At 34.0% G+C, this 21,154-nt stretch overlaps 1 protein-coding gene across 18 annotated transcripts in view; it reads right to left on the bottom strand.

The window, feature by feature from the left end:
- The window catches only part of LOC126855040 (protein abrupt), a 75,031-nt gene that overhangs the window by 17,616 nt on the left and 36,261 nt on the right, over window positions 1–21,154 (bottom strand). For 9 of the 18 annotated variants that reach the window (XM_050602359.1, XM_050602356.1, XM_050602353.1 and 6 more), the window contains 4 exons: window positions 8,683–8,919; window positions 8,011–8,214; window positions 7,617–7,776; window positions 6,774–6,833 (listed from right to left, as the gene is read on the bottom strand). In XM_050602359.1, coding sequence (XP_050458316.1) covers window positions 6,774–6,833; window positions 7,617–7,776; window positions 8,011–8,214; window positions 8,683–8,865 — 607 coding nt within the window. In that variant the 5' untranslated portion in view covers window positions 8,866–8,919. Of the gene's footprint in view, window positions 1–22; window positions 544–1,015; window positions 6,236–6,773; window positions 6,834–7,616; window positions 7,777–8,010; window positions 8,215–8,682; window positions 8,920–9,088; window positions 10,381–10,490; window positions 11,120–19,459; window positions 19,578–21,154 lie in introns of those variants that run through there. The other 9 variants (XM_050602362.1, XM_050602360.1, XM_050602361.1 and 6 more) reach the window with 8 other exon arrangements.

Genomic DNA, 21,154 nt, shown 5'->3' on the forward strand with positions numbered 1-21,154 from the left:
CTTTTTCTCTTCCCTTTCTATATCCGAATATTCTGAAAAAATAAAGATTTGAACGGACATGTTGGCGGTCAGTAAAGATTAAGAGAGAATAAAACGAAGAAGAACCTTTTCGCCCTTCATCTCTCCATCCACATGCTACACGAATGTTCCGCACGTGCGCGCACACACACATGCACATGTACTGTCAAGATTTCCGGGCGTGAGCAATCCTGGGTTCATGATCCCTATATGCCTCCACCACATTCAGATCCACATCGAAATCCTTCTTTTTTTCACGTCATACATATCAAAAAATATCGCGCAGAAAATCAAGCAATGGTGGTAAAATGCTGGCAAAATTACTAGGGCTTTTGAAGGGAAGGAGGAATGGCGGGGAGGAAAGCTGACTGATAAGAATCTGTCCAGGCTTGGTCCAAACGAAGTTATCCGAATCGGATCCGAGTGATAGATGACTCTAATCTGCCGAGAGTGCGCGATCAAGAATCGATCTTGCAGTGGAGAACACGAATCCGTAGTAGTCTGCTAGAATCCAGCTCGACAGATCGAGATAAAGACCAACGCAAAAAGAACATAAGTCACACTGACACGTAATTTCGGTGGCCGGAATGATACGTAATTGTCTCAGAACCATACTGCCAAGAACCATATATTTATAGGATTTTTAGAACGATTGTCAAAATAAATTCTTTTAAATTTTTAATTCAATTTTTTTAGAAATATAATTATGAAATAGATATTTAGTTAAGCTATTTTTTTATTAAATGTACTAAACTTTTATAAAATTTTGATATCATTTGATATTATTGATCGAATGTGTTAATTATGTACAATTGATATATACAAAAACTAAAATAATAAATAGAAGAAAAAATCAAGAAAAAGCTAAAATCTAAATAAAATTTATTCCAAAAATTAAGCATGTGCAGAATATATGCAAAATTTATAATTTTAATTTTAACAATGCATTTTCAGACAAATAAATTTTTTCTTTTTTTATCAATTTTATCAGAAAACCGATTTAATATCCCTGGAATTGTGCATTATAAATGATTTCACAACCAACGATTTTCTCACAGGCCATTGGCTTGGAAGAATTGCAATTTGATCGAAATTCACATTGCAGTCGTACATCGCATAAGTACATCTATATCCTCTTTATAGCCTTAAAGTAAATCTCAACAAAAATTTTTCACTAAGATAGATAAACAAATTTATTTTGCTTTCTAATAAATATATTTATATATATGTATTAATTATTTAATTAATTAACTTTTCTTTAATTAAGTGTGTTAAAAATTGGAAGAAGCTATGATAAAAGCTATTGACAGATATTATTTTATTATTGATTCAGTTCTTTTTTTAAAACAAAAATTATTAAATTTTTTAAAGTGCTCAGAATAAAACAAACAAAAATAAAAGACAAATAAAAAATAGAAATTTCTACAAACTAAATATGGACATTTAATTTCTGATAAAAACTAAATGTAAAAAAATAAAATGACATGTGTAAAAAAGAGACAAAGCATTTTTAAAAAATAGTCTCATAATCTTCAGTTACTATATGTCCAAAAACGGAAGTTGATCGTATTCCCAGGAGCGCCCATGTCGAATGGAGTGCCAAGTGAGTGCTTTTAAAGCGAAGCTGCACATGTAAGTGATGAAACTTTATGCCGACAGTACGAAATAAAAAAAACACGACAAAATAGAGGAAGAGAAATAGAGGGAGTTTGAGTAAGAAGAACGCGCGTGGATGAGAAGACAGAAGGGACAAGGGTTGTCGGAAACAAATGCGAAGCTCTTCCTCCATTTGCGGGGGTTGCGTTGCGTCGAGGGTTGGCACGAAGCACGAGATGGAAGAAATTCGTGGAAACACCGCGGAATTGGATAAGCAGACAGGGTTTGTTTTGTCAGGGATTCGCAACGAGGGTGAACGCAACTGTGGCATCGCGTGGTCGATGGTCATAGACCCGACCATCGCGTGTCTTGGCAAACTTCCTCTTGCTTGCTCGCAAGCTCGCTCGCTCGCTCGTTCGGTCGCCCGTCTGCGCGGAAATCGGCAATCTGCTAGTCCGAGACCGGCACTCGCGGCTGTTAACAAGCGTCGCTGGATCGATGGGTTGAAATGGCTTTGCTAGTTAAATTAATATTCCCTTCGAGATCCCTTACTTTTCGCGAATTACTAAATTACACTCCGCGTAAATTTCCACCGTTAGTGTCTTCTAGGAAACCGTTTAACTGCTGCGTGAATTGATTTAGAAACTGAAATGCTGTTTAATGGAGTTATCTAAAATTTTGGATTAATTTACCAAGAGTTTATAAGGTAATATATATTATCAATGATATGTATATTGCTTTGATCTTTAAAGTATGCAAAAATTTAATAACTCCTATTTTTTTTAGCCATATAAAAAAATAGACTGATATTTTATCTTTTAATAGCAAAATTTTCAAAACATTTATAAACTGTTATTATAATCATCATAATTGTCGCTGTTTTTTTTTTTTTTTTTTTCTAGTGCTATGTGTTGCTCACAAGATGATAATAAAATAATGATAAAATGATTTAAATCTCGCAAATGCAATTTATTCTAGATACGATTCGTCAGCCTTATTTGCTGTTGTATTGAAGGTACGAAAGGAGACGAATCTTTACGCGAAGTATCATCAAAATGAGACCGACGGCGATCGAAAGCCCGACAATGGAATTGCGATTATCGTCCGAGCAGGGTTGCTTGCCCTCATCAAACCCCTATATACGCGAGGCCAAATCGAATGGTATGGAACATGATGAGAGACAGGGAGAGATATCGACGAAGGAAAGAGAAAACGGAAGGGTGAGGAGCGGGACTGGCACTGGGTGGAGAAGCAAGATAGAGTTAGAGAGGAACGAACGGGAGGTACTAGGTGCTGTTTGTTGAATCCTCGAGATCAATACGACGTACCCTATCTCTTTGTCCCTCGTAATATTGCGGACGATAGCACGCGTGACACACGTACATATGCATGTTCCCGATATCACATTGCGAGAGGCGAGGTGAGATGCTGCGCCGATTGATTCCGGATTTTTTACGATACTGTTTGCCAAGCTTTTCGTTTTTAAAAAAATTACAATTTGTGCTCATTATCCGTTTGTTTTTCTCTATAAAGTAAATTGAGGCAGCATGTGTAATAACGAAAAAAATCAAATAATTAACCATGCCATCATTAAGATATATGTATCTGTAGATATACATATAACAGTCATGCCAATTATGATTGATATCATGAGATTGCTGTACTCTACTCCCGCTTCCGAAAGCTTAGCAAGTTTTATTTTTATGTCTAAAAATTAATTAATTTTTTTCTTTTTTTTCACGATTCTAAATATATACTTTTTAATTTTTCTTTTTTTTTTTAATAGGTGAGATCGACATTTTTATAAAAATTTTTGTTGGAATTCTCATCAATATATATACTTTATATATAAAAGTTAAAAAAAACTTCTTCACAAGAATTTCAAAAAATGTTTTTCAGAAAAGAAAAGAAACAATGCACGAGCAAGATAAAATTAATCACATTCTTTAAAGGAATTCGTATCTCAGACTTTTCTATCCATTTCTACGTAATCTTTCACGTTCTAGTTCTTCCATAAAACCAATCCTACAAAGAATATACTGTAAAAGAATGGCTTCACGATATAAGTCTATTTTTTCGAGAAACTAAGCTGGTCATATCACCTTACTTAATACATGCTAATTATAACGCGACGAATTCCATAAAATATGAAAACATTTTTTGTTTCTCTGTGTATCTTTTTCTAGTAGTCTTATCTATGTACATCCCCCCCCCCCTCCCCCGTTCTTTCTCTCCCAACCAATGGAGGAGGCATGCTTATCATCATCGCGAAGGGTGAACTGCGCACTGCGGTATGGGTACGAAAATAGGTCGGCCAATTCTCGTGTACCAGCACCCTCTTTTGCCAACATCTATCTATCGACACCTCCGCATCCTTATCCAAGCTTTAAAAAAACGGATATTTGCGAGTGAGCTTCGATCGTTTAGGGCGCGGTCTTTTCGACGCGCACTCAATCTCAAACTTAAGTACCACCGATGCGCTGAGAGGGAGGCGGAATATATAATAAAGTTGTCTAAAGTGCTACGCATTAATAATTAATGCCTCAACTAACAGATGCAAAATTGTAAATATAAATTTACGCTTTTTGCAATTAATTATGCAATGTAACTTTAAAGATATTACTCCAAAGATATATTACAACATATAAAAAAGCATAGTTAATGTATTTATAAATTAAACTTGTTTCGTGATCGCAAATAACAATTTTCATTAGTCTTATAAAAGTGTATCAAGTATTAATTTTTATTAAATTTCTTCAGTATAACTAAACTTACAAAAGAGATTCTTGCAAAAAACTTTCTTATATCTTGACATAAATTTCTATTTTTTCTTTAGAGCTACATATGTATATATACACATAAGAAAATATAATAATAAAAATTTAAATAACAATATAAAAATCGGAACAAAAACTCCTCGTCACAGAGTTTGACTTTGTTAATCGAAATAAACTAATTATGAGGTCGTCCCAAATTAAAATATAAAATATTATTCTATTGTCTGTATATATTTATATATTATTATTGAACTGTATGTTGTGTGTACTTTTGACTTCATTCGATGTTCCATTATCAAAATAACATTTTAGTCTATGTTGAATATACACACCTTCCTCTAGCGCATCGCACAGAGAAAACCTATATATATATATATATATATATATATATATATATATATATGTAATCACACTACATCTGCGATTATATGTCATCAACTCACTTTCGCTAAAAGACACGAGCACACATCTCCATAACGTGCAGAGATACACGTGTATTTTGCACATTTGAATCTTTCATAGTATGATAATAAAATATGTCACTATAAAATTGTCAGTCTCACGAGAATCACCTAACAGTTTTGTCTTTATCACTGTCTGTCTTTATCACAAATCATTCAAAACGCCTTGGTGTCAAAAGGTTTCTTCAGGATTCTTTGCATACAGGTATAAATTAAAATCGATTTCTTTACTCTGGACTATATCCAAATCACTGGGCTATTTCCAAATCACTGTTTGTCTTCAGACCATCTTTCCGACGTGGAATATTGTTGTTGTTGTTGTTGACTCGCGGAAACTTGCGAAGTAGGCTGCAAAGCAGGTTGCTGTTGAGGTTGCATATGTGTCTGCATCTGATACAGAGGATAACTCTTTCGCTTTCTGATACCGTGCATGGAAAGCAAGTGAATCTGTAGATACTGCTTGGTCTTGAATTGCTTGCTGCACACATGACACGAAATGTATTCGGTCTGTACGGTATGAACGTTGACAATGTGTTGCTTCAAATTGGAATTATTTGAATACATTTTGCCGCATTCGGGACACTTGGGTTTACCATTATGATTGGCATTATCCATCTGCTGCTGATACCGTCTCTGAGTTTGCTGATGCAGCATCGCAATACTCTCAATTTTATCTTTTGCGCAAGATTGCAGCATCAGATTCAGTTGGTCGCCCTTGGCAGCAGTGTTCTGCTGAAGACTTTGGAGATTATTCTGCAATTTTTGATGCATCATCGTGAGTTGCTCAGTGTTCAGGCTGTTGAGGGAGTTGAGAGCATTAAGGGTGTGTTGCTGCGACGACTGTTGGCTGGTGGTATGATGATGATGATGATGCTGATGATGATGATGATGCTGAAGTAGGGTCGAGAAATCCTGCCCTTTCGAGTTGTGACCCCCGCCACTCTGGTAGGTTCCAGACCCGGCGTGCTCGTTCTTCGTGGAGGACGTACCCGGCAGCCAAGCGGAACTCGAGCTTGAACCATCTCCTCCAGAGGGCTGCCACCGCCCTGGAACCACCAGCCAATGTCAGTCCTCAGCCAACCTCGTATGATCCCTTAAACACTATTTAATCGCTCTTTTTTTGCCTTTCGCAGCCCATCTTATTCACTTTTTCGACCTTTTCTTTTCTCAAAGTGCATTTCCAGGTCTTAATTATATAGCTTGCCCTCAATGACTTTTGCTCAGTCCCTCCCCAAAGCCTTTCCCTAAATCTAGAATCGATTCTTCATATAAATAAATACGAAAATCATTTCTGGTGTTCCTTTGTGATCTACTGTTTGCTTCTTCTTTGTCATCGCCTTCCAATATCGCAGTTTTTGTTTCTGATTTTTTCTTTAAATTTCTCTAAATGAGATCACTCGATAAGTTATCACAACTTTAATTTTAAATTTAGATTTAATTTATATAAAATATAATAAAATGTAAAATATAAATTTACAAAATGTGCTTAATTTTTTAAGGCAACAGTCACACGAAAGTAAGCTTCGCATCATAGACGTGAAACTAAAGAAAAAAAGGTACGATATAAAACTCGTTTTTTAATCCAAAAATAATTGTGTAATTATAAAAAGAATTCTCATTTTTTCTGGCAGATAGATAGAATGAGATACCCTTGCAAATACAGTAACATATGCCGCATTAACAAAAACTGTCAAAGAGCCATCAAAATGCGACTCCGTAATACGCTCCTGCTTACCGTGTGATCAGAGGGGTGGCTGGCAGGGGATGCAAGGTTGTGAGAGGTACGAGAGTTTTCATGCATTCAACGCAACAACAAGAGACCAGAATCGTAGGAAACGACGGAAGGATACTAGTCTGGGCTTCGAGAATGTTTAAAAAGGTGAGATCGAATCGTTGATTTTGTACCATTTTTAGTACTTACCATAATTAGGATCCTGATTTGCCACCTGATGCATACCTGATGGTCCTGGTAAGCCTATCCCTGCAATTTATAAATCGAATAATTTACACGAGAGTTTTCGTACAAAATTTTCAACAAAAGATAATTCTTGTTTCGAACAAAAAAAAATTCACTATTTTCCATAACTTTATTAATATTGGCTATGATCTCGTTTTTCAAATTGCGCCATCACATCACAATTTTAAGAAAGCTGCGATTAAAATTGTGAAAAAGAGCTATTTTAATATATTTCAAATAAAAACAAATTTTACTGTCATCCAATTGATTACATAATACAAATAAATAATATCAAATTATATTAATAATATTAGTTTGTTGCGTTTAATAATAGATTCAAATACAAATACATTTTCGCAAGTCAAGAAACACAATAAAATTATATAAATAAATAAAAATAATTATAATTATACAATAATTAATTTTAATTGAAGCCGTAATTAGTAATTAAGTCATACTAATTGCTAATTACAAAAGTAATTAGTAACTGAACGAGAAATTAATTATTAATTACAAATGTAATTAGTAATTAAATGTGCCATTAATTAAAAAACTAATTTGCATTCTCTCAACAAAATTAGGATTTCTTTGATTTATTGTAAATTTAATTCTGCTTTATAAATATATCGTCTCTTGTTTGCATAAACAAATGTCAAAATGAATGAGATAAGATTTTTTTAAACAAATTAATTTTTCTTTTTTTCAAGAGCATGCAGTATATTATTAATTTAACTATAACAAAATAAAAGATTTAATATGTATAAAATGCGTTATGAAATATATGTGAAGTAAGAAATAAATAATAACCTTGAATGCCCAATAATGCCGCAGGAAAACTGTTGCGATGATGTTCGATAGAGTCATTTAGAATATCACTCGGTTCAGTCTTCACCGTGTTCAGAATGCTGCCGTTATTCGATATGTCCTCTTCATTTTCCGACATAGAATTCGAATCCTCCCCAGTCGACTAAAAATAAATAAAAATATCCCCATTTTTTTTTTGTAAAATATACAGTCATACAATAATTATACTTAACTTTTGTAACATTAGCCAATTTCACGAAATTTTTTTACGATTTAGCATGAAAATTTAACAGCTTTATAAAATTTATAATTAAAAAAAAAATATATATTTACAATTTGGACTTTATTCTATAAATTATTTTCGATTAAATATGAGGGAATATTTTCTTTCTCTCACCTGTACATTATTCGTGGGTATCGTATGTATCGTGGGTCCACCTTCTAGAGCTTGACCCAGCAAGGATTCTTGAAGATCCGATTTCTGTTCGATGTGGTTGCCCAATGGCGGACTGCAACTTCTCGGTCGTTTTGCCGGAGGGCTCATATCACTTTCATTAAGGTCTCCTCTGCCATTGTCCTGCCAAGGATTACGTGGTGTTGCCTGACAAAATTAAAGACAATATAAACAATTATATATCTTTAAGACATATAATCATTCTTCACACAATATACAACTAATATTTAATATAGTCAATATATTTACATAATGTTTTTTATATTCTACTATACGTTCTATTATCTTTAAGTTTACGTTTAGATGCTAACATGTATATGTATATGTATAATCACAGAAAAACTTGAAATACTCATCCATTATTAAAGTTTTCGCGTAATATTTATCTAACGTCTATTAAAATATAAATCGCGAAATTAAAAGCTAAAGGACGAAGCGAGAAATTCTAGTTGAGATTTTGCCTGTCACGATAACAGCGATGGCGTAGTGTTAAAAGCACATTAATTAAAATTCGTTTTAATTAAGGCTAAATTAATTAAAAGTTTGAAACCAGCCGTATAATTCCTATAATTAATTTTCCAACTTCCATATTAAACTGCCGTGGGGACAACTTACAGGCGCGCTACCGTTGTTGCCGGCCGACGTCGACGGCGGTGGAATTTTCGCATTGGAAGCACCGCTGTTAACGTCCGCCAATCCCCGTACCTGAAGCATCTGCGCTGTCTTCAAGAAGGCAGGCAGCTGCTCCTGACCCACGTGCACTTCTCCGTTATACATGAAGCGCAGCAAGGACTCCATGTCCGAAGATGCTACGTCCCTCAAGATTACAATTGGATGCTGACATGGATTCGCCTACAAAAAATTCATATTTCTTTGAATCGATTGAATATCTTGCTCTATTAAAAGAATATTTCAAATAATTTAACTTTAAATAATTTGATATTTTGACAATTATAAATCTTTTTCTCTCTTTCACTTTTTCTTTTTTTCTTTCTCATACTTTTTTCTTTTTTACTCTCACTTTTTCATTCTTTTTCTTTTACTTTTTTCTTTTACTTTTCTTTTTCTCTCCTTTCTTTTCTCTTTAGAGATATATGTAATTCTTTAGGAAGTAATTCTTTCTAGTTTGACGCTCTGAAAATAAGACAATTTTTGGGAAATTTTTCAAAGAAAAATATAAAACATTAATTCTAAATAATTATTTTAGGCATCCTAGTTGGACTACTACAACTCCAAACCAAACAAATATTTTTATTTGAAACAAATTCAAAATATTCTTGAAATGTTATTTAATAAACATGCAAACATTCAAATTAATACGTTTTAAACTTTTTTTCAGAAAAATTCCCAAAATAGAAAAAAATTGTTATTATTATTTTCATCATTAATAATAAAATTCAATGCGTATTAATAACTAAATTTTCTATTAGTAAATAATCATCACATAATATTATTGTTGATATTTCAATAATTTTATTTTTGTATATAATTATGTTTACATTTATCTTTGGTGATATACATAAATGATAATTCAAACTTTTAAACAGATTATTGTAAATTATTTATTTATTTATTTATTGTAAGAAACGGGAAATAATTTTCCCGTAATATTGATTATTGTTCCGCCGTTAGTCACCGCTTCCCTGAATTCCGTAATTTGTATACGTCTTGACTCGTTGCATTGCCACCCGACATTAGCTATTAAGACCAAGGTATCACCATGTGTTTTTTTTTTAAATTAAGGACTTCTTCCCTTTTTCAAATACATAGGAGAGTTGTGAGAGTGGCATTTACGGATGACGTTGGAGACTTTTACCATGTATAATTATGCAATATATAACTATACGCTTGATTTAATACCTTGACACTTAATCTAGTTTCAATCTTTGTATTTATTTATAATATTATATGTGTTTACAATATTTGCACTGAGGATGGCGAAAAGAAGAGCCGAAACGTCCGCTATTTAAAATTAAAATTAAATAGATAAAAAATTCATAATCATCTTGTAATTTTTTAAATAAATTTTTTATTTTTGTTTTAAACATATTATTTTGGAAGCTAATGCAGTTTTAAATCATGTAGATTTCCTTAATATGGGTTCAATTTCATTTAAACGTATTTTGCACAATCATCTCTCATTTAATGCAGATTAATCTTTCTATTAGCGTCTCCGCTAATTTGTGATTCTCTTATTACTCAATTTTTCTGTAAGCCGTAACTCTACTTTAGTTTTCTCTATTTTTCTCTGTTTTTTCTTTTTTTCTTATTTTCTTTTATATTTTCTTTTATACTCTGATGTATATTAAAAAGGAATTGTTATAAACGGGAAAATTATTTATTATAATAAATAAATAAATAAATAAATAAATAAATAATACAGATTTGTATGTTCCGATATCCAATTATAAAAACTTACTTACTTTAACGTTCGATCGATCAAAGTAATAGATCCAGAAAGTATATAATATTTCAATCGCAAATTCATGTGAGCGGAAATCGAAAATCAGGAGAAATATATTGATCCTCTACATCAGCGAGAGATCAAGAGGTTTGATGGTCAAATCTTCTTCTTCTCTTTTCCTTCGTGTATTGAACAAAATATTTTTCACGTATGATAAATTTCAGTAAATTGTGCATCCTTCGATATCAATCTTTCACAATAAGAAAACTTACTCTTTTCAGAGTAAACGATTTAGCATCGGTTAAAGGTTAAGAGATATACGAGGATTCTGATCGATAACCAGCCAATCGATTCGTCTTCCAAAGTGTTTAATCCCATCTACTGGACGCGCAGAGGGAGTTTGACGGCCGATTAATTTGTAACGATTTACTACCAAGATGCATATAATCAACGTCGCTTAATCCACGTTGAACCTATCTTTTATTTTGCTGCACTGCTGCACCGATTCATACATTTAAAAATGTTAAATTCCTATAATCATTATGTGATCTTTTTCTCTTTTCTTTCCCCTTTTTTCTCCTATTTTATCTTTCTTGCTTTTTTTCTAGTATTGATGTAGTTTTCTTAATTCTTCTTTTCTCATATTATCTGTAAAATAACAAAAATAAGAATTTTTTTGTTTATAAAAAAAAAAAAAAAATAATAAAATTATTAATTTTTTACCAATGCTCGCTGAATGATATAGCTAAAAAATGTAAAATAATAAAATGAAATATAAACTTAAATTAATTGTAAGAAAAAAAATCTTACAAGATATGAGTAATTAAATTGATCACGCGGTGTAAGTCAAGACTGCTCCAGATATTTTTTTATTAGTGGACTGACCGAGTAAAATAACTTTCCGCCGACCTTTAATTGCATCTGCGAACAGTCACGCTCGACAGCCAATTGATTCGTAACGACGATTAATAACCATGACGCGTATAATGATCGATACTCGATCTATGTCAGGATGTTCCCGTATCCCTTAGGCATTAATTTGTGCCTGTCAAACTAAAGAATTAACTCTTAATATTGAATGATTCTTAAAATCGTTAGACGATAATAATTCTCAACAAATGCAAAATTGCTCTTTCGTGCAATTTTTAATTACTTACTGTTTAAAAAAAATTATATAAATAAAATTATTTAAATAATATATTATAATGTTATATATTATATATTATTTAATATTATTATATTATTATATATTTAAATAATATATTATATTATTATGTAATTATATATTTATATAAAGATCTATACTTGCCTTACTGTAGCACAGTTTATATTTGAAAAATTATATTATTCAATAATTACAGTTATTTGCGAAAGAGAAAATTATTAAATTATAATTGCACACTGGTATAGTGGTTAATCTTCACTATAATTTAATTATTTATTTATCAATTTATCTATTTCTATATTATAAATATAAATCAATCCATTCAAACGGTATTACATAAATCAATAGTTTCAACGTAAATTTTTATATATATTTTCTAATATATGATACAACAAATATAAACAATGTGCTCTTAGCTAAGGAGAGAAGTTGCATGGAAGTGCCGTGCTATCAATCATGATCGCTCTCGCAAAAAAACCGCGAGAACAAACCACCCTCTTCATGCATAAAGCGGAGGTGTTTCACGGCGATGTATGTATGCCGTGGCAACACTACACGAAATGCCATTATCGACAGCGATATTAATTATAATTAATGAGCTTCACGGGCGGCTTTCCGTGCCTGCACGGTTATATCGAGACAACGTGTGAGAGAAAGAGAAAGAGATATTGCATACATATAACACGTATGTACGCTTACTCTGCTGATTGTGAGACGTATTACAATGCCGCGATCCCGACGGAGAGCCGTTTCGATTCCGATTACCCATGTCCCAAATTTAATGTCGGTACGTGAAAACCGCAGAGACTCGAACGTTGCCATGTGTAGAGACATTTATTATTGGCCGGTATCGACTTAATGTCTGTGCACGCGGTGCAACGAGGTGCGGCGTCTCGATTTATTGAACTGCAACGGAGATATATCGTGATCGTGGAAAGTGCTTCTTGAGATAGAACCAAGTCATGCATATACCGCGTAATAAAACGATATATATATATATATAAAGCTAATGTAGTGAAATTAAATTAACACGTTAGTTGGAGAACTATATACTTTAAAAAAGTATATATTTTTAGTTATATATTTAAATTAACATAATATGTATAAATAACTTTCAACTATTAAATTTAAAGAGAGACGCATAAGCGTAAATAATATTTATTTTTGTATTATATTATTTAAAAAATAATTCTATGTAAGAGAAAAGTGTTGTTTTAGTAGATAATCCGTAAAATGTGATAACATAAAATTACGTGTGTCCATATTTGATAATAGCTTTTTTTCCACAGTATCTGCAATGAATCAGTCGTTGCACAATGCAGTTTCGTAATTGGAGAAGTACATTTTATTAAATGCCGATGGTCGCTCCGCAATAAAAGAAAAATTCTGCGCTGGTCGAGCTTTTTATCTCGGCAAAAGAGTATGACTTAATCAATCGAACGCATTGAGATTCATCTCTCTCGACGAAGGTAATTTCTGCAACGCGTACAAGAGAAATATTTTTACCAATAATCCTCCGCAGTTACGTAAGCACATCTTTTTAATAATAATTATACGATTGAATAAACGATTTTTATTATAACGATAAAAAATATAGGAGAATCCGACGTGAACGATAAAGTAAGCTTCATTATTGTAGCACTTTATCATTGTATGTCACGTTTGTTATTAAAGATGATCGGAAAAGTAACATTAATCCATAAAAAAAGATTATTAGTACGCTTTATTAAAATAAAAGAATACGAATAAATTCTCCATTAAATTTCTCACAATTTTTGAGAAGAAAAATATTTTACTTTGAAAGTGTCAACAAACGCATTTATCAAGCTCTTTGAATATTATGCATGACATATACAATCCTTTGATACTAACTTCATCGGGTGCTAGAAAGCTCTTTGATAGGAATAACTCAAATAATTGAAGTAGTGGAAATTATCACTGAAGGTATCTGTACACCTTGAAAACTCGGCACAAAAAGATGCAAAGCGAAATAGAGAAGTAGAGGAAGGGAGATAATGGATGATGCAGAAGAGAAGAGGAGAAAGAGAGTCAAACTATGAACTCCTTTATCGCATTAACCAACTCAATTAACAACTTTGAGACTGGACATCATCTTTTCTAATTAGATGTAACGGAATTAAAATAGGTCAATAATTAATTGTACGATTGCGTGAGAGTAGAATAGGCGAATAATCAAAGAGTCCCCGATTAATTCGCGAGATATATGTATCGATCTGCTTATCACGATTCCCTAGCGAATAATACTCGCTCGATTGTGATTATCTATGCAAGGATAGGTTGACGTACTAGGTTTCTAATTACATACCTTTATAAAATGTAGCTCACCAAAGAGTTATATTTCTCATTCCGTTATAATTACGCACAGAAGAATTGTACAGAGAGCGCATTAATGTAATCTATCACGAAAGCTTATATCGTAGTATCGTATCGTTGTGCTTGTTATCAAATGAAATCTAATTGATAAATTGCTCGTATACCTCATCCAACGAACAATTTATCTCAATCATCAAAATGGCCGCCGGATAATACAATATTTAGTAATATATATTGTCCATTCATCCGTTTCTTAGAATTCAATCGTCACAAATACAGAATCGATACGCTTTTTTGCGTATCAATCCTATATATTTGCGACGTAGAAGCCATATACACAAATATCTCTCTCCGCAAAGAGAGTAAATGTAAATAAGATATCGATCTATTCATTATTATGGTCTACTCGGATTTGTCTGGTGGCCAGGCGATTAGCTTCGGTCGCAATTTTTCGCGCATCGAGGAAACGGCTCGAGACGTGTGGGAAATTTTGCCTGCGAGCCTTATTAACGACTTCTTGCAAGCCGTCGTGTACACGCGTGCATGCACGATTTTTCCTCTCTATCGCCGACATCGCTCGACCATAATTATCCAGCCACCTGTGAGCGATCGGCGCCGCGGCGAATCCAGAGCGTCCGCTTTCTAAAATCCGTAAAGCAGCGGCGGCAGTGAAGATCGTGGTGCGCGATTAAGAATCGGCTGCGTGATCGAGCGGCACCGATAATTGATTAGTGGAAATAAAGAAGGGGGAGAGCATGCGTGAGACACAATGAAGGGGGCGGTGGAGATTAACGATAAGCCGTAGAAAACGAGCAGAACTTGTATCCGAGTGTGTCGCAAGACGCTTGCGGTCCTTAACTCCTTCAAGCCTGGGTGCATTCATTATAATGGGCCATATATCATTTTTATTTGTAATACGCCAAAGCATCTATTTTCAAAGACACATAGTATTGTTGTCTCAGTTTATGAACATGCCGTGAGTTATGATTTACATTATCTAACACAGTCTGCTTGAAGCGGAATAATGAACGGAAGAAACACACAAGCAATGGTATCTTAAATTGTAAAAGAATTACTAATCATAGTCAGAAAGTAATTTAGAAACGAAACAAATAGTTATGCAAAGGAATGATGCATATGCACATGTATATATATCTTTTTTTTATAAAACTAATTGGAATGGTTTTTATGCTTTTAAATATATATATATATATATATATATATATATATATATATATATATATAAAAGCATGAAAATAATTTCAATAATTTTATCCACATATGAAATTTTCAAAGCTCTATTAAAAAATTCTTTAAATTATTTTATTTATTTGCAATTGTATGGAAATAATTCGTAAAAAAATTTTAGTCTTTCTTTCCTTTTTTAATAATATGCAAATAGATTTTAGAAATCGCCAAGATTACTCACTACGTAGAGTAAGAAACAATTAAGAAGAAGGGGAAAAAACTGTATTGTTCTCGCGACAAAACTTTAAATTGCTTCGCGCGAGAGAAGATGGCTTTAAAATGCGCGCAAAAGGAAGACTAAAGACATTGTTTTATACCGTTTATAGTGTACGTATAATTATTGTATGTACAAAGAACGCTGAGTGTCACGAACACTGGAGTACGTAATCGCGTATAGCAGGCTCTATATCGCGATATCGCATGTGCACGAAGCATCTTTACTAAACCGTAAGTAGAAAAGTAGATACGATTGCATGGTTTCTGATCCGGTTATGCGCCATGCACGCCAACAGTCATGGCTTCGCAAAACAAATCGCCGGTATCACGTACATACGCGTAAGTAGCGATGAGTTCGACGTTTCGTTTGCCAAAGATCGATACGCGAAATGAAAGCGCATAAATCAGTCATTGAGAGTAACATCGCGCGAAATAGCGTGAACCACCATGTGCAATAGAATTTCAACGTGTTGGAAATTCTGCTTTTACTGAATGCAGAATTATAACGCTGCCACGTGTGTGCTCCGTTCAAACGGAAAATTGTTTAAATTGCTTGAGCGTATAACAATCAAATTATTTGCGATATTTGATTGCAAAAATGATTAAGATTTTATATATATATAAATCTGTCGGCATTACACACTTAAATATTAAAACAGTATAGTTTCTCTTACGGCTTATATATTCCTTAACGAATATATTTTTTTCTATAATTATTCTTATAAGCGTAGATAGTTAACATTTTAATATTATTTTTATTCATGATAAGTAATGTATGCACACAGACACGTACCAATAGTCTTTTATAATTGCTTAAACATTATAGATGCGGAAAAAATTCCCATTATTCGTGAATATTCATTTGCATTAATTATATTGCGCATTAAAATATTCGAACGTTTTAAATAACATTTAAATAATCTTGTAAATAGAGATATTTGTGTAATAATTATTTTTTTACTATACTATAAAGTACTCATTTCGAAGCTGTTACTTCGCAAGAATTCATGTAGATGAATATGCATATATACACACACATACATGTCTTATGCATGTGTGCTTCTGTTATCTGCTTATCTCGATGTCTGATGTTTCACTGACGCGCGTATTAAACTTTCCTCGCATTATCCGACCAATTTGCGAGATAATGGCAGCGTGAGTATCGATCAAACTTCGCACATAGTTACCAACTTCCTGCTTTTTTTTTTCTTAGCCACGTTGCCGACTCTCAATGATAGCAATAAATTAGATTCACAAGATATAATGACATATAATGGAATTAGAGTCAAATTTTCAACTATCAAGATTGATCTAAAATTTTAATCTATCAAAATTTTATTGACTGAATTAGATGGATTTGTTATCTATTATCCGTGTCAAGATAAATATATTTATAAAAATAGTTTATCTCCCGAGTCGAATTTTTTGTTTCATTTTCAATCACTATTTTTTTTTTTTTTACGTTTATGAATTCTGAAGAATTTATATCAATTATAATATCAATTATAAATTGATATATCTATATACGTTCAAATTACATCTTGAAATTATTCGGTTAATATTTATTTTTGCTTATTAATATTAGACTTAAAAATTAAAAATAATGTAATCAAATTTTTTTTTAAATACCAAAAAATAATTTCAAAATTATTACTTAATCAATTTTGCGCTTGTGAAGATGTATTAGTGATTTTTCAGTTTCCTCTGAATCATAGACACACGGCAGCATTAATGCCATTGTACAATAACGCCAATTAAGCATTAATGAACCATTGGGTCTATTGATAGATACGTCTCTCGCGCAAACATCACTATTCCGAGATATTTCATTCGCGAGATAACGATGTAACCGTCACCATCGCAACGCTATCGATTCACCTCGTTATTGATTCATCGTAGATTCTGGATCGGCGACGCGACGCCGATGTCGCCGGCGAGAAGAGGATAATAAATATGTGTGCATCGCGCGCGCTTCTCCAGCATCGCCTTTTCCAGGCAGTCAGGAATGCGCGCACGTACAACGACGCACTTCCGTTGATAAAAATACATGCGGCATAATGCGTCTCGGTACGCGCGCGTCGACATTTCGCTTCGTTATACGAGCACAGAAAGAGAACAGGACACCGCGAAAGGCGAGGCGCATCTGTCTTTGTTGCGCGTAAAAGAAAAAAGAAAAAAAAGATTGCTGCGCAAAGCGATGTTCTGCGTATATAAAATCCCACATAAATATGCGCATACGTGAAAGATAAAATATGCCTCGTAAAAAGAAAAAATTAAAATTGAGCAAGTGTATATTCTCGAAAAAATCCGAAATTTTATACGCGGATACTTCAAAGATCACAAGAAATTAATTTACATTTTACATTAAGCTAACAATGAAAAAAAAAAAAGATTAACTGTATAAAATATATCTTAACCATAAACATATATTTTTTTTTTGCAACAGAGAAAAATTGATATTTACAATCCCCGAGTTATTTTTAAAGCTGTTTAACGTAGATGTCACTCGATCATTTCAACATAATGCAAGAGATATTTGTTCACGATTCTATTAACACAACGCAGCGCAGGACTATGCATTGCGGTAATATAAATAAAGTATAATTTCGCAGATACGATGGCATGCTGTGTAACGCTTCTCTGTACGACGTTGATTTCGCTGCGTCGCTCCGCAGACAGAAAAGACGGAGCGCATACGCGCACACACAGCACAATTATATACCGGCGATAATTTGCTAGCCGCATGTGCACCGCTTAGACGCGTGACATTAAGCGTAATGCGAGTACATCCGCGAGCACCAACGAAAAATGAGAATCCCGAGTTAGCGAGCGCGACGCAAATTATAATGGATATTCTTCCCACGAATAAACATATTGCATTCATAAAATCAAATACAAATTTCTGAAAATAAATATCTGCGATGAGATTGGAACAGGAAGCATAACTATTATCTTTTTAAATAAAAATTCAAAATCTTTCTATATTACGAAAAAGACTTTAATAATAAAAAGATAAATTTCATTGAATAGTCCTAGACATAGTATTGCTGAATTAAATATAAAAATCTAAGATGTCTTCTGAAGTGATTATTCAGAGAGGCTCATATTCGTACCGTGTATTTAACGCTTGTAAGTATGATTCTTTAACAGCATTAGCATTGAATCAAGTGACAAATCAAACTCGGGATCAGTTTAAATGCGCGAAAGATTTAAAAGTCTTGATATCAAAGATTTAAATGTCTATGATAAATTGAGTATCGAGCATGAGGAATGGAAAAATAGCCTCGCTTTTAACGGGACATATATTTGGTAGTTCTTTTATCGACCTTGCGCGGTTCGTACTGCTATTTAGAATTGATACGGTACGAGTCACATGATATATTTAGATATGCCGCATTCGAAGCAGATGGGATATTTTAAAAGACGAAGAGAGGACCGCGATCGAGAACGGGATGCAAAATGCAAATACAGTAGTTCTGCGCAAGGAGCAGAATTTTATCGTTAGTCTTTTTATTTCGGACATCGTTTGCGCACTAATATGTGATATATATATATACATAACCGTATACATATTTATATAAAATTTGAGATATCCATTAATAATACATATCTTGCTGCTTGTTATCAATTTCCGGTATCATACGTTTCTTGAATTTTCTAATCGCGTCGGAACAAGCGCTCGGTACTTTTATAAGTTATTAGATTTAATGCCACTTAAAAAAAAAAAAAAAAACGCTATTTCGACTTCTACATCTCGTTCAACCCATTTAAACATGCTTCCGCGTACACGCAACAATAAATAATCACGATTCTTGTCCACCCACGTTATTAGCCAATCTCATTAATCTCCGCCGTGCGTTGTACCGTGCCAAATCCTTAATGCACCGGGGACATTAACGCGAGACATCACGCAGTTCGAGACCAGATACACTTGGGGAGTGGGGGAGAAGGAGAGAGCGTCGGGTATCTTCTTAAAGTCTTCTCATCTCCCTGCTCGAGGTCAAGATAATTGATAGTTAACTTACCACGTACTGTTATGTTATATTATCAAGTCCGGCTGATCTTTGCGCGTTTTAAATTCATGACAGCGGTGGCGCGGGGATGTCCATTTCGACAGCGACGCCTTCGATCCGACGACGGATAAATCACCGTAATAGCCGTTGGTGGGCCGGCGGAGGTGCCTCGCGGGCAGCGGAATCCGCGCGCGTGTATCTAGACCCGCATACACGCGCGCGTTTCCATCACGCCGGTTGGAAATTACCGATCCGATATGCAAATAGCCGCTGTGACCACTAATGCGCGGTTAACGGTAACGTTATTAACGGATCGTTACACGATGTCCAGAGAATGTGCGAATGTATGCACACGTACACATGTACGGAGAATAAGATACACATGTACATACAGATATATATATACGACACCATTGATGTTCTCGGAGAAAAAAAAAAAAAACATAGCGGAAAACCCGTGGGAATTTATCGATAGAACGATACACGTAAGGAGAGAGATGTGCATACACAATTAAAAGTTCGATATCGGTAAAATAACGGTAGCACAACGGGTAATTAATAAATTGATGATAATGAGCAATTAAACGACGCCATGGAGCGATTTATTATTCGCATACGACGCAACGAACTGAATAATGCTGGAATATACGCGGTCACTGCAAACGTTAATGTGCATCGCGATTCGTGAAACACGAGTGAAATGACGGAACGTATTTACGGAAATAGATGATTCGAACAGGAAGCGTTTTATCGAGAGAGATTGAGATAAGAGAACGCGTGCATGCTAATGTGAATTTAGGAGTGTTGCGGAATACTGCTGATGTTGCAGATGGTGATATTGGATGCCCGAAAGGCCATGTGACACTAATCTCGTCTCGGCAATGTCTGTTTTAGCTTTTAACGGAAATAAGAAATAAGAAATGTTTTTCTCCGAAACGGACGTATTTATTTCAACTTTGAACTCGAATCACAGCAACTATCATGTCGAGCGACGTGAAAATAAATAGATTAAGCTCATTAATAATTTTCTTTTTAACTTGATCATATACAAAAATTATATACAAGTGACTTAAGTAAAAACATGAGATGCGCTTGTGTTGTGTCAACTAAGAAAAACTTGTGTTTGACTTTAAGTATTTTTATGAAATAACGGAAGTCTATTCAATTTAAATATCGATAATACGAATTGCATATTTTGCTGCAAAATCGTGTGAACTTGTACGCCATGATTCAGCACGCATAATCATGATTGAAGAAGCTAGTTAATTAGCGAGTAACTTAGCTGCCACGATCAACAAGAATTTCCAAGAATCGTGTTTGACGAGATTGACGAAAGTCGCGAATAGGTCGCTGCCGCGTATGATTCAGATGAAATCCCTGAAATCAAATGCGTCGCGCAAGACTCACGCAAAACGAGAAAACCAACGCGCATTCTTGCAGAATGACACTGCGAGTCGTCGGAAAAAATTGCGGACAGACGAATCGAAGGAGAAACAGTACATTGGGTTCGTTACCTCGGAATGATTCAGGTAACGTTCCGAAAATTGAGAGTGCTGTCAGACCAGGCGAACGTGAAAGGAAGAAGCGGCACGTTTTAACGAATCCATGAATCAGCTGGAATGGAACGTCCTTGCGAAAACAAAGATTACTATTGTACTCATTCGGTAGGCTCTGGTGCTCGCGTTCCAAGAACATAATGAAATCAAT

Source organism: Cataglyphis hispanica, chromosome 15 (assembly GCF_021464435.1).
Source record: "Cataglyphis hispanica isolate Lineage 1 chromosome 15, ULB_Chis1_1.0, whole genome shotgun sequence".
NCBI classification, from domain to species: Eukaryota; Metazoa; Arthropoda; class Insecta; order Hymenoptera; family Formicidae; genus Cataglyphis; species Cataglyphis hispanica.